This window comes from Phoenix dactylifera, chromosome 7, assembly GCF_009389715.1.
Source record: "Phoenix dactylifera cultivar Barhee BC4 chromosome 7, palm_55x_up_171113_PBpolish2nd_filt_p, whole genome shotgun sequence".
Classification (NCBI taxonomy): Eukaryota; Viridiplantae; Streptophyta; class Magnoliopsida; order Arecales; family Arecaceae; genus Phoenix; species Phoenix dactylifera.
The window spans coordinates 16183728-16203518 of record NC_052398.1 but is presented as its reverse complement, the minus strand read 5'-3'; the positions used below and the strand labels follow the sequence as shown (position 1 = coordinate 16203518).

Below are 19791 nucleotides of genomic sequence, written 5' to 3'. Positions count from 1 at the left end.
GCAAGTGCCAATTATGTGGGTACATCTCTTTTATTGGAGGCTTGAGGCTTCCTTATAATTAAGGCACTATTGCTTCGTCGAAGAATAACTTCTTCCTTCTTTTTTTTTTTTGTGTGTGCTAAAGCAGGTAGATCATATCCGACAAGTACGGATGCACCCAGTAAAATCAAAAAATAAAATATTTTGGAGTGCCCAGAACAAGTCTCCATCTCCAACCCACAAGATACTATATAAATGACTGGCCACGTAAGCCGCCATCCAATCTGCAGCTTCATTGGCTTCTCTAAAAAGGTGCTTGGCCTGAGGAGAAATACTCCCCTGGAGAGTTCCCGGATTGTGCTGAGGATTGCCAACACTCTGTTGTCACATCTGCTTTTGCTGACAGTTGTTGGGCCCTCTTAGGCCAAGCACTCGCGGCCTTCAGACCAATTTCCTTGCTGGCATTGCTAAGATTTTATAGCTAACGCCTTGGTAGGGAAGTTGGCACGAGCAGTGACTGCCTGCATGGCAATATCTCGTTTGGAATGTGCGAAATAAGCGCTTGTTTCAGCAGCAGCACAGCACAGCTAGCACAGAGCTCGGTGAGACTCTGTCGTGGCTTCTATAGTTACCTATTTCACACTTACCCGCTGTCGGACTCGGTTAAAGATCGGCTGGATTAGACAATGCCCGATGTTACCCATCCGCTTCTGCTTGACATCCGAAGGACTGTTAGAGAGTGTACTTCTTGGGCGGCCAGATATGTCTCCTGCGAAGAAAATAGTGCGGCAGATTAAATTACCTCTTTTATGGCAGGGCACTCTTGAGGTATTTTTTGGACCAACTCTCTAGCTGTTTTGACCATGTTGAGCAACATTTTGTTTTCTGGTTTTATTAGATGCATTCATATAGGCATGTAAGATTTATCTACTATATAAAATTTAAAAAAAAAAATCTAGAATATCTCTCGGCTGATTCATCAGCCTCATTGCTCTAAAACTTTTAGCTCTTGGATGGCCCCTTCCTTCGGAGTGCTGATCGTGAACTTTGATGGGGCTCTAAGAAACCACGAAGCTGCAGCTGGCCTTTTTTTTTTTTTTTTTTTACAATGGATGACTCATGCATGTCTAGAGTGAATACATTTAAAAAGTCACAAAATAATAAGTCTCGGAGCTATCACCAATCCAAAAAACTCCCACAGAGTAATTTACCACATACGAGGCCACCCAATCCGCAGCTTCATTGGCCTCCCTATAGACATACTTGGCTTGGAAGATAATGTCCCCACCTACCATGCCCCAAATGCTCCAGAGCAGTAGATGGCAGCCACCTATACAACTGGTGCACCCCTAGATCCAGCCAAGTCACCTTCGAGCATTGGTACGTAGTACACATTGGGCTTGACACAAACCAGCCCAAGCTGCCCTCAGTTCCATCCCAGGAACAGAAATATCAAAGATCTAGCACCCACTAGCTACCACCATCCTAAAGTTTGGGCCTCTGATCATGAAATCTGCACCACATCTCCTGCCACCCAGGGGCGGCCTAATGCATTTGGGGGCCTAAGACAAACTCACTAAGGAAAGATTTTTTTAAATAAGTGTAAAATATTTTAAAAAATTATTTAAAAATAGAACAGGTAATAAGTGTCCACCCTGACGGGTGTACAAGACAATGCATCCAACACTGGGCATCATTTATAAACACTATCAAAAAGGAAAGAACCAATTGGGCGACAAAAACAATCTGAAAACAAATATAGAGCGACGTAACTTACATTGCAGCACAGGTAAATAGTATGAGCAAAATAAGCGAGAGAGCATATGCCGTGCGAGAATAGGAATAACTCCGACATCAGCGGCAGCAACAGCAGCAACATATGAGCAATAAAACCAAACCAAATCCCAGGAACCAGATCAAAGCAAGGGCAAACAAGGGAGCTGCAGTAAAACCAACTGACTGCCGAGAAAAAACACAAAAAAGATATGTAATTTATTTACATAAAAACAAGAAAATCCACACAGGAGAGGTGGAAGACCTTACAGCCCAGTAGTGATTATTACTGATATTCCAACCACCGGTGTAATGTTTGTGTCCATAATTCCATTCAAAGGGTCCTTCCTATTTGTCCTCTCTGCAGCCAGGGTCGGCCCAACTCTTAGGCAGCTGAGGCGGTCGCCTAAGGCCCCGGGCTCAAAGAAGGCCCACTGCAGGAAAAAAATGGAAAGAAAAAAAGCATGCCTATGAGTTCGCCTTAGGCCGGCCCACTATAAGAAAAACCTCAAAGACAAAACAACCTTAGGCTTCCAAATACATTGGGCCGCTCGTGTCTGTAGCCAAGATGAAAATGACGAATTCTCAGCAAGAGACCTCCACATAACCAAGCCATCTTCCCCTCTTCCACCTACAAGCAATCAAACTCATACAAAACTCTCCTTTTTGTTTACATAGAAATATGATTTTATCTATTGCATTAGCATAGCCTACAAGAAGGAAATCTCAGCAATCACATACAAGAGAACATTAAAAAGAGAAAAGAGAAACGGAGTCTCTGCACACAAGAAGAACAATACCACGAACCTTACAATTAGGTAAGAAGACACCAAAAAAAGGAGACGGGTAGCAGAAAGAAAATGAGAAGGGTGGATGGTAGGAAAGAAGCCGGTGATCGAAAGAATGTCATGTTTCTCCAAACTCTCTCTCTCTCTCTATGCCGTCCAAAATAGTGAAGAGGCCTTTGAAATTCCCAAAAATTCTTTTTTCAAACAAAAGAATTTTTTTCTGGACATCCCCAAAAAAAAGGGAAAAAAACCTACGACCCAAAGAAGAAGAAAAAAAAAAAAAAGATCGATAACGAATAAAGATCGTATTTTTTTTCCAGAAAAAAAAAAAGGTTTCGGCCCACAAGAAAAATGCCCAAACTCATAAAACAGGTAAGAAAATAATCAGCAAGAAGATGAAGAAATGACCAGAAAAAATGGGAGAAATTTTAGAAGTCAAAAAAAGCGTAAAAAACACGTCTGTTTCCTGCACATGAAAGTAATACTTGATTGCTAAAAACAGGAAAGAAGACAAAACGATGAGGTAACAAAGAGAAAAAGACCACTCGGTATGGGGATTAGAGGAAGAGTGAGAGATAGACAAGAAAAAGAAGGGCAGACGAGCGGTAGGTAGAAGAAGAGGAACGGGTGATCGTCAGAATGTCATGCCTCTCTCTTGGCCTTCGCACCACCGCATATGCGTTCCACAAGAATCCACCAAACAGTTCCGATTTTTTTTAATAAAAATACAATATCTGCCACATAAAAATCGTACATAACCCAAAAAAATTCTCAAAAGACGCACAAAAATCGAAGAGAAGAGACGATTAGAAGAGATAAAAAAAGTTGGAAGATAAAAAAAGGTTTCGATTAGAAGAGAAGAGAGACTCTTCTCCCTCCCTAGCGTGGATCGCAAGACCAGATAAGGAGAAGAAGAGAGAGAGAGAGTTATATCAAGGTCCACAAGGCAGGAAGGAAGACGATGGCGTCGCGATGGAGAAGAGGGGGTATTTTTACTATTTCATGGCGAGGGTTTCACTGTTTCAGCAAAATAGTTCTACTCTAAGACTGCGGTGGGCCTTTCTTTGGGCCGGAGCCTTAGGCGGCTACCTAAGTCGCCTAAGGGTTGGGTCGGTGCTGCTGCCACCATCTAGCACACATTCATCGAAGTTGGTCTTGAAAAAACTCGGAGGTACGGGTTCTCAAGTGATAAACACCGTCCGTGGTGCTATCCGCTCCACAACAAGCCTAGGTGTAGGACTGCTCTCTCTAAAGATCCAAGAATTCTTGGCCAACCAAATATGGTAAGCAATATAAGTCGGCCCAATGGCCACATACCAAGTCTGAGGAGTGACGGCCCCTGGGTGAAGGGATCCGACTGGCACCGAGCATCCGGTAGGATTCAATAGGCTCCAAATCCTCATAGCTCAATCGCATTGAAACAGAACGTAGTCCACGGTCTCCTCCACCTGGCTCCCAGGGCAGTGTAGTTGGATGCTCAATCCATGCCTGCTCAGCACAAATTCTATCAGTAGTCGGCCCTAAACCACCTTTCAGAGGAACATGGCAACCTTCGGGTGAAGACCGAACCTCCAAATGCATGTGCAATCTTACCTCGGTTGTTTCTCACACTAAAGAAGGCCGTAGATATCTCTCACTCTAACCCTAGGCTATAGGACATACTCTAAACTCTCACATCGGAAGCAGTACTCTCCGAAACTGCCAGCGATTGGACTCTCTTTGTGAGGTGCTCACCAAACAGATGGCCAATCCGGCCGGTGTCCCACACTACCCCATCAGGACGGAGGAGATCGCAAATTCGCATACCGTCCATAGCCTCAACGTTGACCATGGTCGACCAGAACCTTACTAAGAGAATAACCATCCAAAGGTCCTCCACAATATCTACACTACACCCATCACCAATCAACCACCTGGTGTTAGTCAAAGTAGTGGGCACTACCTACAGATCTTGCGCCAAATAAAGAAGCACCTCCGGCCACTCTGAGCTGTTCTGCCTGCCGTAACTGATCCATAATGGTTAGTCATCACCTGACTCCAGAAGTAGTGTGGATCAAGAACCAGTCGCGCCACGTGTCAAGCAATCAATGTCTCTCTCCTCGTGAGAAGAGATTGGGCACCCAACCCTCCTTTCCGAGTTGGTTGGTAGACCATCTACCACGCAAGCAAGTGCACCTTGTGTCCGCCACCATATGAGCCCCACAGAAAACTCTGAAGAAAGTCAAGATCTTCTGGGTAACAAGGTTGGTGACCTCACCCCAAAAGGCCCTCCTCATCCTGTAATCTGTGCTAGCATACACTCCAGACATAATCCAAGGAGTTTCATTAGGTTTTGAAATTATCATTATAACTTGTTGGAGGAAGTTATGGAACACAACCACAGTAGCCCACGTCTACGTCAACCATCGTCACCTCTAGGTCGGCCTGCACAGTGCCTAGCCCAACTTAGCTTGAGTCGTCCGCCGAGTCGACCAGGTCATTCAACAAGTCGAAGCTTGACCCGACTCAGCGGCTGCCTTGAGTCGCCCTCGACCTAGATCTCAAATCAACACCCTCGCTGGTCAGTCAATCCTTCGCCGGCTTCTACCACCCGTCTGATTTCGACGACAAGACAGAAAATCCGACCGGTTGGGAGGGGACTACGGCCCTGAGGAGGAAGACTCGGGGGTTGACTCAGTCGTCTTCCTTAGCCGCAGCGGCCCCTTCACAGCTCGCGGTGGTCGGATCCTCATGGCCGCCAACCAAGGGCCAAAGATCGATTGTCGGGCCTCCTTGCCAGAGTTTGAGTCCGGCTCACCACCACCCCTCTGGTCTCCACCAGTTTCAACCACCATGGGAGCAGGAAACCATGTCTGCTCCAGCACATCCCCCTCCACCACCGACGTTGGGAACTTGCAGACCGTTTCGGCGTGCCCGATTCGCCTACAGTCGTAGCAGAAATTGGGAACATTCTCGTAAACAAAGAGCTGCCATAGAACCCTAGCCTTGCCCTTGAACTGGACTGCGGGCAGCAGTGGCGCAGTGGCGTCGATGGCCACCTTGGCCCTAGCAAAGCCCATCTTTCTCTGTTGCTCTGTGATTCCGTCGACGGCCATTGGCTGACTAGCCACCATGGTGATCCGTAGAATCATCTCACCCACCCAGTACTCCACCAAGAGCTTCGAAAGCTGAATCCAAACCATTGTCGTCTTCACCGTGTACAGCCTCAGGATGAAGTCGAGAGTCCATGGCTCCATGACTAATAGGTGCACCGCCACCATTCAAGGACAGCTACTGAGGGCAATGTCCCGGTCGGCCACCATCTTAAAGTGGAGGGCCACATGGTCATCGGCAAGCGGCACGGCCTCCACGCCATGCTCGGTTTTCCTCCAGAGCACTACATCCTGAGCCACCCATTCCGCTGGAACCCGACGGCCAAAACTCTATACGACCACCGCCCGGTCTTTCCAAGCCTTCCTCAATGCCTCAATCGATTCCTCCGGCAGTTCGAGGACCGCCGTGAAATGCCGCCAAAGAGGTTCTGCATCTCCTCCTCCAAGATCCGAAATGTAGCCCATCCCTCCGAGTTCACCTGACCTCCCTCCTCCTCGCCTCGTGCCGGTGGCCCCCGGCTCCCATCGGCGGCTGAGCTGCCCACCACCTTGCTCGTCTTCTCTGCCATCGCCGGTCGTGCATGATTTTCAAAGCAATCGCCTTCAGAGTGTACTAGCCGTTTATCAGTATATCCCGTCCATCCTCTTCTTGCTGCAGCTGGCTTTGTCATTAGAAATTATGAAGGTGCTATGCTCCTTCCTCTTCTTGCTGCAGCTGGCTTTGTCATTAGAAATTATGAAGGTGCTATTTGCAGGTGGCAAACAGGGGACCATTGTTCAGTACCTTACGCTGAATGAATGAGGGCTTGGCTTGGACTATCTGTTCTTGTTGCTCATTATAACCCACAGGAAGTTTGTTTGCAGGGGGATTCGGCTGTAGTAGTGGCCTGGATCAGTTCTTCTTCACACCGCAGGGTAGGTTGCTCTCCACTACTGCGGGATATCTTGCATTGGAAGCACTCCTTTAAAAAAATTCCAGGTAATGCACGTTAGGAGGGAAGGAAATCAAGCTGCTGATTGGGCAGCTGAACATGCATTCACTGGTGACTTTTTTAGTTTCGGCACAAGAGAGGGTTCATCCAGATCTGGCTCGTATATGGGTTGCAGATGCTTTTTAATTTAGCCTCCCAGGTTTCTTTTTTGGCTTTTTCTTTTTCTTCATCTCTTATGTGCTGCTGATAGCCTGTAATTACCAGCTATCGTAAGATAAAAAAAATATGTAATTTTATACATACTATGCTTTAAAATTTGCATGAATACTTCTCCAAAACTAATATTTACATATATGCCCTTATCAAATACTTATTTTATATATATAGTCTTTTTTTTTTTTTTTGTTTTACGTATGTATCCATATCAACTAATGACGTTAAGAAATTAGCAGTTTAAAATTGAAATGATGAAAATATATTAATAGATAAACATACAAAAAAAAAGTTCATAAAGGTATACATGCAAATAGCAATTTGGGAGAATATTAATACAAATTCGTATATTTAGAAAAATAAACACAAATAAAAAAAATTTACATAAATATTTTTCTAAATATTAGTATTTATCTGAATGTCCCTCTAAATTAATATTTATATCTATTTTTATATAAATATTTTTAACACGGCAAGTCAACTAACATAATTAATTTTGATTAATTAAATTAATCCAAAATATATCTATGTATATGGACACAAGAATTGACGCGGTGAACTCCTCCCTTTCCTTCTTTCGCCACTTCCTGTCTGCCTTTTTACATCTCTTTCTCCCACCAACCATGGAGCCACCGATCTCACCAAAAAAAAAAACAGGGAGCCACCAAGCGGCCACAACTCCACCACACACAAGCACATCCCTGTAATAAAAAAATGTGCACCTCACGACCATATATATAGAGAAGAGAGAGTGAGATAGTACAGGGGAGAGAAAACAAAGAACACTACCAAGAGAGAAGAGAGGAATCTTTTTTGCTTCGCCATCCTCTCCCTGGTCTTCCTCTCTATATTCTTTTTTTCTTCTAGTAAGGCTGCTACTGGTTTCTGCACATCTTCCACCATGATGGGCTGCGGACCTCCTCCAGTAGAAGATGATGAGTATGAGAAGCTGGTGATTCGAATGAACCCACCAAGGTGACACCTTTCCACCCCTTGCTTTGGGTGTGTATATATATACATATATGAGTTAGATTACTGATTTGTGTTGAGAGGAACTGTTGTTTTGTATGGAAATAGAATGGATCTTTGTCAGCCATTGGGTTGGACTCTAAGGGGGTTTTTTTTTTTTGGCCTCAGGGTCGCTGTGGATAACACATCAAGCAAGAAAGCCACTTTGGTAAAGGTCAGTGCTTTTGGTTTTTTTCTTTTGGACTTCTCGGTCTTTGGGGGATTTTGATGATCTGAGCTTTGGGATTTTTTTTTTCTTTGATTTTGCCGCAGGTGGACAGTTTTAACAGCCATGGGAGTTTGTTAGAGGTGGTGCAGGTTTTGACTGATTTGAAGCTTACCATCAAAAGGGCTTACATTTCCTCTGATGGAGAGTGGTTTATGGATGGTGAGCCTTTGATTATTACCAAAATTTTGTCCTAAATTCTGATTAGGAGCTTTCTATTTAGTTCTCTTTGTTTCTATTCAATGAGTGTTGTTGTATGATCCTATTTGTAGTGTTCCATGTTGTAGACCAAGATGGAAATAAGCTTTCAGATGTCAAAGTCATTGACCGCATTGAACAGGTAAAGTTCTAAAAAATTGCTGTTATTAAGGATTGCGTGATGCTAACAAGGTTTGGAGTTTGAGTACATTGTAACTATAGAGGTTTGGTGTTGGGGCAAGAAAGTTTCTTTCAGTATTGGGAATTGCATTTATTAAGCATGTCTGCATTACTAGATTGTGAATTAAATAATTAGGATCATAGAGAATTAGGGCCAAGAAAAGGTAGATCTTATGTCTTTTTTACTTCTTTTTCCTCTTTCTTTCAGCATATCATTACATGTCAATTTAGAATTTAAACATATTATCTTCTACTTATCATATCATAGTTCTAGTCACAGGGATGTGAGTAATTGCTGGATTTGGGTTTTCCAGTACTGGAGGGGTGAATAGGGGTTTCCAAACATGAAATCCAGAGAATGTCTTGAATAATACTTCTGTTCAAGTGACGAATCAAGTAAATGATTTTTCTTTTTCAAGTATATCTAGTACTTGATCAAGTCAGTTATGTACTTATGTAGCTTTTTTTTTTAATAGTTACTTTTTTTTCTTTTGGGGGGGTCAAAGGCAGAAGAGGGAGAATTAATACTTTGAGTATCATTTTTGTACCTGCTATTAAAAGTAGCAACTGATAATGAGGATTGAGAGTCTCCTACTAGATGCCATTATCAAATCCTTTAGCTAACAAGAATGTCCTTTCCTTGGATAAAGACTAATATCCCTTTTAATTTATCTTTCTTTGCAATAACATCGTGTTCCAAGTGCAAAGAATTTAACATGCTGCATGCAAACTTCGCATCATCTTGCAGTCACTAGAAGTAAGATCATTTGGCTTTCGGTCTCTGCAAAGGTCGGTAGGTGTCCAAGCTGCTGCAAAGCACACTTGTATCGAACTGATTGGCAGAAACCGGCCAGGGCTGCTCTCTGAGGTCTTTGCTGTCCTCACAGACCTCAAATGCAACGTTGTCGCTGCCGAGGTCTGGACCCATAACTCAAGAATGGCATCAGTAGTTTACATCACTGATGAAGCAACTGGAGCTCCAGTGGATGACCCTGATCAGCTCGCTAAGATCAAACGGCTTCTTCGCTATGTCCTTAAGGGAAGCAGAGATAAACAAAGTGGCAGAACAGCTATTTCGATGGATGTGACGCACACCGAGAGGAGGCTGCATCAAATGATGCATGCTGATCAAGAATGCAACACTGATGAAATGGGTGTGGAAGAGGAGAGCAACATAAGTGATATGAACAAGCCACTAGTTACAGTGGAGAATTGCACAGAGAAAGGGTACACAGTTGTGAATGTACGGAGCAAGGACCGTCCTAAGTTACTTTTCGACACTGTTTGTACTTTGACAGATATGCAGTATGTTGTGTTCCATGCAACTGTCATTGCTGAAGGACCAGAAGCCTATCAGGTTTCTCCCTGAACCCTTAAGAATCAGTATGATAACCTTTTTAATTATGGTCTTGTGTGTAACAGTATATATATATATTCTCTTATCTAGTTCTTAATTGACTTTAATTTTTTGTGAATCTATCCCACTTATGATTAGGCTAGATTTAGAGGTATTTACTATCTTAATCATGAGTTAGTATTTCAATGTAAAGAATGTGGAAGGTAAATGGTACTAGACTTGCTTTTTGAATGGTGTCACTTAAAGTAAAAATGTAGGTAATGGTTCTTCTGTATATAATTATCCTACCTTCATGTCTATGGTAAGTTAGTCTAACAATGAAATCCTGATCTGCATGGATCGTAACATGCAAAATACATCATAATGGTGGAGTAATATTGAAATATTGTCTGAGAAGTGGTTTGGTAAAAATATGAGTTGAAAGATGAAATCTTTGCAAGCGAAAAATGAGAAAATTTGTGGACTTCCAAGATTCTGCTCACAGACGAAGCTTTCCTTTTATGATTTAAAGGGTTTTAGAGAGTTTCTCACACATCTAGAGTTACACATTTCAAAAAATCATTACTAGTGATATCACAAAATTATTAAGATATGGTTGGAAATCCAAACATTCTAAATGGATTCTCTTTCAATCTCATTATATAGGAATATTTCATCAGACACATGGAAGGGAATCCTGTTAGTTCACAAGAAGAGCAGCGGCGATTAGCCAATTGCTTGGAAGCTGCTATTGCAAGGAGGACTATGGAGGTAAAAAATTTAATAGCTAAAATGAGAATTTTTTCCCCTCTCTTGATCCATGCTGGCCTCATACTGATCTCAGCATGTTTTCATAATTCAGGGCATAAGGCTTGAGCTCTGCTGTGAAGATAGGGTTGGCCTCTTGTCCGACGTAACCCGTATATATAGAGAAAATGGGCTTTCGGTCATCAGCGCAGAAGTGTGTACAAGGGGATCTCAGGCTGTGAATGTTTTCTATGTCATGGATGCATCAGGAAATCAAGTTCAGAGACAAACAATTGAGGCTGTAAGAAGTGAGATTGGGCAGACGATTCTTCATGTCAAGGATGACTTTGGCTTGAAATCTCCACCACAGGATAGTGGAAGGTTCTCCTTTGGTAATGTCTTCAGGTCTAGATCAGAGAAGTTCCTCTGTAACTTGGGCTTGATAAGATCTGGCTCTTGAAACCAGCATTGCATTACAATTGTAACTGTGCTTATCTTGTGCTTATATATAACTTAGAAGTCTAGCTGAGCTTATTGACTGAGCTTCTCAGCAGCATCTGTTCATCTTAACTTGGGCCTTGAAGTCCACTGGCCTCTGTACAATTTATGAGAAAAATGAACTGTTGTTTGCTGTGAATGGAAAGAATACTCTGCCGGTTCCTCTCCTCATTCACTGTTCTTTTGTTGGAATAGCTCTTCATGTCCAAATGATTCAAATCCAGTAGTCTTATCACTGCTAACGTTTTCGTGGTATTATTCATACTTAAGTCTCTCGCTAATAAGTTGTTGCTGACATTATTATTAAGCAAATTTTGGAACCTTCTTGGCCTTTTTAAGCCAAGAAGAACATTTCAGTCTTTACCATATTTTGAATTTTCTTTAATTTTTTGAGTAATATCCAGGATTTGAACCAGGATGTCTCAAAGACTAAGTCCTTAGAAACTTAGGACTCATTTGGTTCACGGAAAGAATTTTTCCTCATTGGAATATTTTTTCTGAAAGCTGATGCCTAGGTATATGATGTCGAGGAAAATGGTTGTTGCATATTTGGTTGACCATAGAAAAATGACACATTATAGAGTGGATTATTTCTAGCTGAGCATCTTCTTCTTAGGAAAGTCATGTAATACACCTATTATATCTTTAATAAAGGAAAAAACTTTATCTCATTCTATGTAAAAGCTTAAGGATATTTTTTAAAAAAAAATCTCAATTCTCAACGGATGAAAATTAGACTTTTTCATGTCCCATGTGAATATTTTTTTATAAAATATGAAAATCTTATTCTGCTTTCTCATCTTTCTTCTTTTAAAACTTCAACCAAAAAAAAAAAAAATTCTTCATTTTTTTGTTGACCACACTTTCTCCTCTTTTCTTTCTTTCGGCTGACCAACCGAGTCGTCATATGAATCCTTATCAAGATAACATGTTTCTCTGTCCGAGCTCCCACTATTGAGATAAGGTCGTAAAGCCATGGCCGGTGAAAATTCCATGAGATCGGTATGAATGGTCATCGACCGTTGGGACCGTTAAAATCGATGAACGGCTAGCTTTATTCACCATTAAGCTGAGCCTATCTCGTCAAAAAATCTTTTTTTTAGATCCTTCACCCCCTCCGGATGATCCATCAACAAACCATTAGAACCCTTCCCTTTTCCTTTCTCTGGTGGCCGCCATGCCGCCACAACCGAGCACCACCACCAAAAACCCAATCTTCCTCTCTCAAAACTCTCGTTTTGCCCCGTTTGCCCTATTTTCCCTATTCGAGTGCTGCTTCCATAAATCTCGCTAGAAATTGCTGCCTCCAGCTATAAGCTCCACTGTCTCCACCACTCTCGATAATCCCCTCCACCCTCTCGTTGCCCCCTTTGGCCGAGGAACCTCCATCGGGGCAACCTAAGGTGTTTCCCTCTCCTCCTCCCTTGCTCTATTATCTATGCATGCGACTGGACCACCACTACACAGCAAGCTCCGCAACCACCTCAGCGCAAACCCACGCCACCGAGTCTCTCTCCCCCTCTTCTCACCTCCTCGGTGTGGTTCTTCCATGAGCAAACTCGAACCTAAGCCCCATCCCTTTGTTTTTTTTTCTTCTGTTTTGCCGATTTCTGCTGGTTGACGCTGTAGCGGCTTTCGCCGGTTTTCTAATCTCATCACTAAGTTGTCAGATCCCTAGTACCCCCCAACCTCTCCTCTTCTCTCTCTTCCACTTTTCCCCTCCATCTTCATCTTATTCTTCTAAATTCCCTCATTTTCTTTCCATTTTTTATTCTCTCCCTACTTCTTGTTTTCTCTTCTCTAACTCATCGACCGGATACAAGGATTTATCAAACCCAGACTCTGATTGAACCTAGACTAAGTCTTTCTCTTCTTTCCATTTTTGTTGGTTGACCCAACTCAATCAAGATCTTCAGGGATCTTGGTTGATGATGTCATATAGTAACATCAACTGTTTATAGAAAATTCCTTTTAATCTTTTATTACCTAAAAATCCATTAAAAGAATTTCAAAAAAAAGGGTAAGAAAACTGTGTCCAGTATTATTTTATTGTGCTGGTCATTACCCTGAGATATATTGTTTTATCATTGGCAAAATTATATAATATACATGTCATTAGTTGCCTATGCTGATATGAAAACCTTAGATCATGCTACCAATATAGATAGGTCTGATTCCATGCAATTGCACTGCTAAATAAAAAGAAAAAAAAAAGGTTAATACTCCTATTTCCAAATCCTTTTTCCTCATGCTCCCTGCTCCCTTGGTAACCCTGTCCCTTTCCCACTAATCCTTAAATCTTAATTGATAAATCCTTCGCTCCAGGGACAGGAGGCAAGAATATCCACGTGTGCTTCTATAAGCAAAAAAAATTGAAAGAGGAAATATTAGGAAGACCAGAAAACTTTTAAAAGGCCACTTCGAGCCCACTGCAGCAGCTAGATTTTTTTTATTATTTATATCGGCAATTCATACTAATCTCACATGAGCATTATCATGTGAGTCAAGATATAGAATACTCTACATGGTGGAAGAACAGGTATAAAATGGGTCTAGAGAATCTCTTCAGAATGATGAGCGGCTTAATCAGCAACTCTATTCATCTTCGGAGCCACATGCAAGCAAAAAAATATTTCGTCCAAAATTTTGCGCGAAAGCAGTCCTGGTGGAGGTGACGTGGGCTTACGCTGTTCCCTCGAACGACAAGGTAGCGACAGTTGGTCACGGGTGACGTGGCAATCCGGCGGAACGGGAGCTCCGCATCCTAACTGCCATCGGCTCATCGGACGTACGAGCTCAAACGCCGAACACTAAATTTACGCAATCAAAACACGAAGTGCATGCAAGTGATGGCAATGCGATGTTCTCCTACCGACGTCCGGTGATTGAAGAAATTGGGGGACGAGACTCAGTTCCAATAGGAGAAGGACTTTCCTTTTTTGGCCGCTCCCTCGCTCGCTCTTATTTTTTACCTCCTAATGGCCCCTGTTTCCATATATTTTCCTCTGTTTCTCTTGATATGCTCCCTTGTTTCTCTGCTGCTTCGGCTTCCACCCTATATACATAGGAGGAGTAGGAGGAGACTTCCCTGTTTTCGGATTGCTTGAAGGTGGGATACTTCTGGGCTCATGTGGAGACCTCAGGTAGCGGACAGGGATGATGACGATGAGTATGCCAAGCTCATTAGGAAGATGAACCTACCAAGGTGAGGGAGTTATGGGATTTTTCTCAGGAATTGTTTTATTTTCTCCTGTGGTTTTAATGAATGTGGGGATCTTTTTGGCCGGAATTAGGTATGAGGCTTCTTTTTTACTAGTTTATTGTTGATTTGGATTAGTTTTGATTGAAATATGTCTTGCATAGCTTATTTCGAGCATAAGTTTTAGTTTTCTCTTGATATTTATTTTAATGATTATTTTCTCTTTAAAACTTGGACTTGGTTTGTTTGAAGTTTAGGTTTGGTTATGCTTCAGCTGCATTAGTAGGTTTTCACAAAGATTTAAATCAGGTTTTTCTGTGCTCTGAATGCATGGAAGAACTTTTTTGAGTTTTATCTGTGAATGCTCCTCTCATTGATCCTTTTTGTTGGCTATTTCATCTGAATATGCTGTTCTCAAGGATTTTTACAAGAATTTTGTGCTGTGATGATGGGCTTTTGGAGTTTTTTTTTTCAAAGAATTTTGTTTTCTGTGCTGTTGTTCTGAAGTGAACCTTGTTTATGGCTTCTTCCAGTTAAAGTTTTTTTTTTTCTGAATTGTTTTTCCTTGAGGGTGATTATTAGGATATATTTTGCTTTTCTTGTGAATTTCTCTCTAGGTTCCCCTCAAAGAGTTAGACTTGGTTTAGGTGTTGGTTGTTTCAAGTTTCTGTTTTAAGCAGCAGAGTCCTGATTGGATGTATACTTTCTAGGACTCTCTATCTCCCCTCCTTTGTTATTTTGTACTTTGTTAATTTCTTCTATTTTATTTGAGCTCTTCCTTTTCTACTTATCAAAAAAATATCCTCTGCTCTATTTGTACATTATTTCCCCCTCAAAAATATGCACACATATACATCTTATGTCGTTACTTTGGCTTCTTGTGTCCCTCAGCCAACTCGTTTCTTCCAACTTGATACTGGTGTTTTAACTTTTTCTGATGTTTTCCCCTCAGTGTTCCTTAAGTAAGCATTCTTTTGATAGTTTTTGCTCTCTCTCTCTCTCTCTCTCTGTGTGTGTGTGTGTGTGTGCTTTGTCCAGATTATTTTTGTACTTTTTTCTCTTTTTCCCCTACCTTTTCCTCCTATGAATCATCCTTTTAAGTTCTTCTCTTAGTTTCTACAGGTTTCTTCCAACTGACCTCCTGCTTTCTCTTTGATTCCTTCAGGGTTATAATCGACAACAATGCTTCCGATGATGCAACTGTGATTCAGGTAAAGTTGGATATCCACCAATATGGATAGAAAGCTTGGAATCTAGTTTAGTACTCTTAATTATTATTTTCTCCCCTAATAGGTGAATAGTGTAAATGAGAACGGCATCCTTCTACAAGTTGTACAAGTTCTTATTGATCTCAACCTCATAATCACCAAAGCATACATATCTTCTGATGGAAAATGGTTCATGGATGGTAAGTTTTTTTTTTCCCCATCATGTGTACTTGGGAGATATCACAGATGCTCATACAGTGATCTTCTGACGAATTTAATAACTTACTTGTCCCTTCCTCATGAATATCAGTGTTCAATGTGACCGATCGCAACGGCAACAAACTCAGGGACGAAAAGATCATCAGCTACATACAAACAGTAAGCATTCTATTCATGGCTTTGAAACCTTCTCTTCTTCTGTGTTTATGGCATCACTGATTTATCGCACAATGATATCTGGAAAATTAAATACTCAGTTTGTGAAATCATTTAGTTAAATGATTCTTTTTTAAAACTTCATTAACCAAAAGGAGTATAACAGCATCTTGCCTTAACGAAAAAAAGCAACAAATCCTTTCGTATTTGGAAAACTCTTGCATGCTTCATTTACTCAGTGAACTGCATGTAACTCCATGTTTGCGTCCTCCTTCGATATAATTGAATCATATCTGAATGATTGAAGTAAGACTTTTTTTTTTTTTGCAATGATTGTTAAAAGGCCAATGTGGGACACACCATCCAAATTGTATGAATCATCATGTCTCACTTTCATCGATTCCATATTTTTTTTCCTTATCATATGGATGAAACGGTTCTCTCTTTCGAACTAGGATCGATCGCTTAGCTTCTTAATCGACCCTTCTCCCATCCTTTTGCATTGGTTTGAATAATTTTCCTGCAGTCCTTGGAATCAGATGCCTGCTTCTTATCATCACTAAGAGAGAGTTCAGCTGGTGTGAAGCCCTCCAATATTGGATATACCTCCATCGAGCTGACGGGCACCGACAGGCCCGGCCTGCTGTCGGAAATCTGCTCCGTTCTCACAGACTTCAAGTGCAACGTAGTGAAAGCCGAGCTCTGGACGCACAACACCCGAGTTGCATCAGTAGTTCATGTGACCGACGAGTCCACGAGGAGTGCAATCGAGGACGCAGAAAGGCTCTCCACCATAAAGGAGTTGCTCCGCAACGTGCTCGAGGGGGACGACGATTCAAGGAGAGCAAAGATGACGGTCTCGACGGGGAGCACCCACACGGCGAGGAGGCTGCATCAGATGATGTTTGACGAAAGGGATTACGAGAGAGTCGGGGTGGTAGAAGAAGGTGACAAGAAATCCAGACCTCAAGTTGCTGTCGTGGACTGCAAAGAGAAGGACTACACCATCATTATTTTGAGGTCCAAGGATCGGCCAAAGCTCTTGTTTGACACTGTCTGCACCCTCACAGAAATGCAGTACGTGGTGTTCCACGGAACGGTGGCCCCAGGAAATGGTGAAACTTATCAGGTATGAGAGACCCTTGCTCCATACATATGTATCCAAATTACTATAAAAAAAAAAAAAACTTTTTGATTTGACAGCAACAAGAATGGCGATAGTTGTGAATCTTGTTGCTTCATTGTATTCAGGAAAAAAACTATTTCATTTTTTTGGTGATCAAAGCAATCAAGTTTATTCTATGGAATTGTCTAAGACTACACCTTGTTTGATTGTAGGAATACTGCATCAGGCACATTGATGGGCACCGAGTGAATTCAGATGCCGAACGAGACCGCCTGGTCCAGTGTCTTCAAGCAGCTATTCAAAGGAGAGCTTCAGAGGTTTGTTACCTGAAAATCCTGATAAGCTGATGAGTATTCTTTCTACTGTTTTTGCTTTAGTTTCTGAAAACTATATATATATATATATACACACACACATACATGCATTGGTTTGCAGGGACTGGAGTTGGAACTGAGAACAGGAGACAGGGTTGGGCTGCTTTCAGATATCACTCGGGCATTTCGAGAGAACGGCCTGTGCATCACAAGGGCAGAGATATCGACGGAGGATGCCAAAGCAGTGGATACTTTCTATGTCTCGGAGGTGTCAGGGAGCCCTGTGGATGCCAAGACAATTGACTTGATACGCAGGCAGGTAGGCCAGATGTTTCTAAGAGTGAAGCAGGAGCCCTTTCCATCCAAACCTTCAGAGGCGACGAGCGCCATCGGTTTCCTCCTCGGGAATTTCCTCAAGCGACGCCGTTGATGATGCCCATGAAATAACCGAGAATGTCCTCGGCACAATAAAGGCTTGTAAGAAAATATGAAATATATAAATAAAACTACCTCATTCTATTAATTTAAATTTTTAGGACAAGTAATGATTTTAACATGGTATCAGAGCAGAGGTACCGTCCAGTTCGAATCCTGCCTTCACAATCTTTAACTACATTATTAAAAATTTCACATATTGGGTTCACCCATTAAAAAAAAGTCCAACCCAAAAAATATAAAATATGTAAATAAATCTATCTCATCATTATATCAGCTTAAGCTTTTAGGACAAGTGATAATTTTTACAAGACTATTTTAAGCTATTGTTCTGGCAAATTTAGCTTAACTTATTATTTAATAATAATGAAAATTAAAATTAAAAAAAAATAGCGTCCTTCCGACCTGAGACACTATGGCACAGGTAGAGAGGCAAGCATGCCGAGCCGAAAACTGTCCGGTGGTTCCCCCCCTGATTCCACTATTTCTCTCTCTGAATCCGGCGAAGAAACTGTACTTCGATCACCCGCTACCTCTCTTTCCCCTACCGCGTTAGGTGGCTCAATATATTACCTGATGTCAGTAAACCATGGTTTACCTTCGGGTGCCCTTTCAATGGCCCAAATATCACTATTGAACATGCCGGGAGTAAACTCAACTATTTCTATTAGGTTGCAATACACCGGGCTGCTTCTTTGTTCTATGGTGATTGGGCGGACTTTCACTCCCTCCGGAATGTTTATCATGGAGGCCAGTGTTGCCAATGCATCTGCGAACTTCTTTTTTTTTTTTTTTATCTGGGTAGTGGAGTGAAACTTATTTTCTTGAATTGCTGAGTGAGCTTTCATCCGCTTGCTTATTACCCATCCTAGATATGAGTATGTATGTGGTTGAAGCACTTCAAAAAGTTGTCCACAATTAGCTTTCCAGGCTGTTCTTTCTCATCCCTTGTTTTTGAAATCTAAAACACTCAAAGGGTTATACGATATATCGGGTGTAGAAGTAGGCCAACATTTCTATTGGCAAATAGGAGCTCTCTAGGCTTCACTATCGCTCATGACTGGTAGTTGTCTCTATGTAGTGGTCGGCCTTCGTTAAGCTTCACCAGAAGCGACTAGTCGCTTCCCGAATGCCTCTTGTACTTTTGTGTATGGTCTAGTCTTTCCAATGCCAGATCGGAATGGAATCTGATTTTATTGAGCAGCGCCTGTTTCAAAGCAGAGGAAGGTCTTAAAAAGTCTTCACTTGGAGTATTATAAGAATGTTCTTTTTAAATAAAATATTGATTGTAAGTATTTTATACTTTTATACAAAAATTACTAGTACATACATAATATATAAAAACAAACTAGTCTATTACTTAGGATCAGCTTGCGAATTTGCGGCACCGTAGTAGAATCATTACCAACGGCACGCTGTGCGCCTAAGTGCGAAAAGACTAGCTATGGTAATGCTGATCAATGAAACCCAAGTTTTAGGTAAAACTTGAAGGTATCATAAAAAGAGACTTCATGATCAATGCAAACCCTAGGTATAAGGGCCGAGTCCCATACTTGTACAAGTGGTTGGGTTTAGGATGCACCCATCATGCACCTATTCAAGACACACATTATGGTCGGGAAGTAGTAATTGAAAGTTCTATTTAATAGTTGCACCCTAAGATGACATCTAGGGACTTGGATAGTTCTATAGAATTCTAGTGGTTGGGCTAGCTCAAGGGGTCCCCTTCTAAATGCTTAAATTTGAAAAGAAAGTAAACATCTATCAGCTAACTACTAAAATTATAGAATTTAAACAAAAATAAGCAGATTAAAGAAAGAAAAGTTGGTGTGAGATCTAAGCAAACCAAATGAAATTGTAGGAAATCAAACTGCAAGCTGTGAAATTGCAAGAACTGATATTTTATTTATTTTTCTTTTTATATTTTTTACTTTTTTTAAGTATATAGTATACTGATAATTAATTCCAAATATTTGTATTAAGGAATAATAGTACGGCATCAGATAGGTTAAGTATTCTTGTTATACTTATATACTCTTGGGCCCATTCATCTAAACGTCCAAGTTTTTAGATAGGATCTAGATATGCTATCATCAAATATATTGAATTAGTTAACTACAATATAATCTAAGTTTTGTATTAGCTACTATACTTATTAATCTAA

General features: G+C 41.3%; 3 protein-coding genes across 4 annotated transcripts; 2 read left to right on the top strand and 1 right to left on the bottom strand.

The window, feature by feature from the left end:
• Positions 1 to 360: 360 nt before the first annotated feature.
• On the bottom strand, positions 361 to 3461 carry LOC113462769. The gene is made up of 5 exons (XM_039128490.1): positions 2560 to 3461; positions 2277 to 2383; positions 2023 to 2186; positions 1757 to 1919; positions 361 to 748 (listed from the first exon to the last, which is right to left on the bottom strand). The coding sequence occupies exons 2-5, from the start codon at positions 2355 to 2357 to the stop codon at positions 659 to 661; spliced, it is 498 nt and encodes a 165-aa protein (XP_038984418.1). The 5' UTR covers positions 2358 to 2383; positions 2560 to 3461; the 3' UTR covers positions 361 to 658.
• A 3898-nt stretch (positions 3462 to 7359) lies between these two features.
• LOC103707843 (ACT domain-containing protein ACR4-like) lies at positions 7360 to 11141 on the top strand. Of its 2 annotated transcripts, none has more exons than XM_008792518.4 (7): positions 7360 to 7752; positions 7915 to 7960; positions 8059 to 8173; positions 8284 to 8351; positions 9138 to 9746; positions 10392 to 10496; positions 10588 to 11141. In XM_008792518.4, the coding sequence occupies exons 1-7, from the start codon at positions 7679 to 7681 to the stop codon at positions 10930 to 10932; spliced, it is 1362 nt and encodes a 453-aa protein (XP_008790740.2). In that variant the 5' UTR covers positions 7360 to 7678; the 3' UTR covers positions 10933 to 11141. The 2 variants fall into 2 exon arrangements, with proteins under 2 accessions (XP_008790740.2, XP_038984335.1); XM_039128407.1 differs by having other exon boundaries at positions 7367 to 7779.
• Positions 11142 to 13592: 2451 nt separating this feature from the next.
• On the top strand, positions 13593 to 17720 carry LOC103707875 (ACT domain-containing protein ACR6-like). Its single transcript, XM_008792567.3, has 7 exons — positions 13593 to 14175; positions 15335 to 15380; positions 15463 to 15577; positions 15688 to 15755; positions 16279 to 16881; positions 17091 to 17195; positions 17314 to 17720. The coding sequence occupies exons 1-7, from the start codon at positions 14099 to 14101 to the stop codon at positions 17620 to 17622; spliced, it is 1323 nt and encodes a 440-aa protein (XP_008790789.2). The 5' UTR covers positions 13593 to 14098; the 3' UTR covers positions 17623 to 17720.
• The last annotated feature ends 2071 nt before the right edge of the window (positions 17721 to 19791 follow it).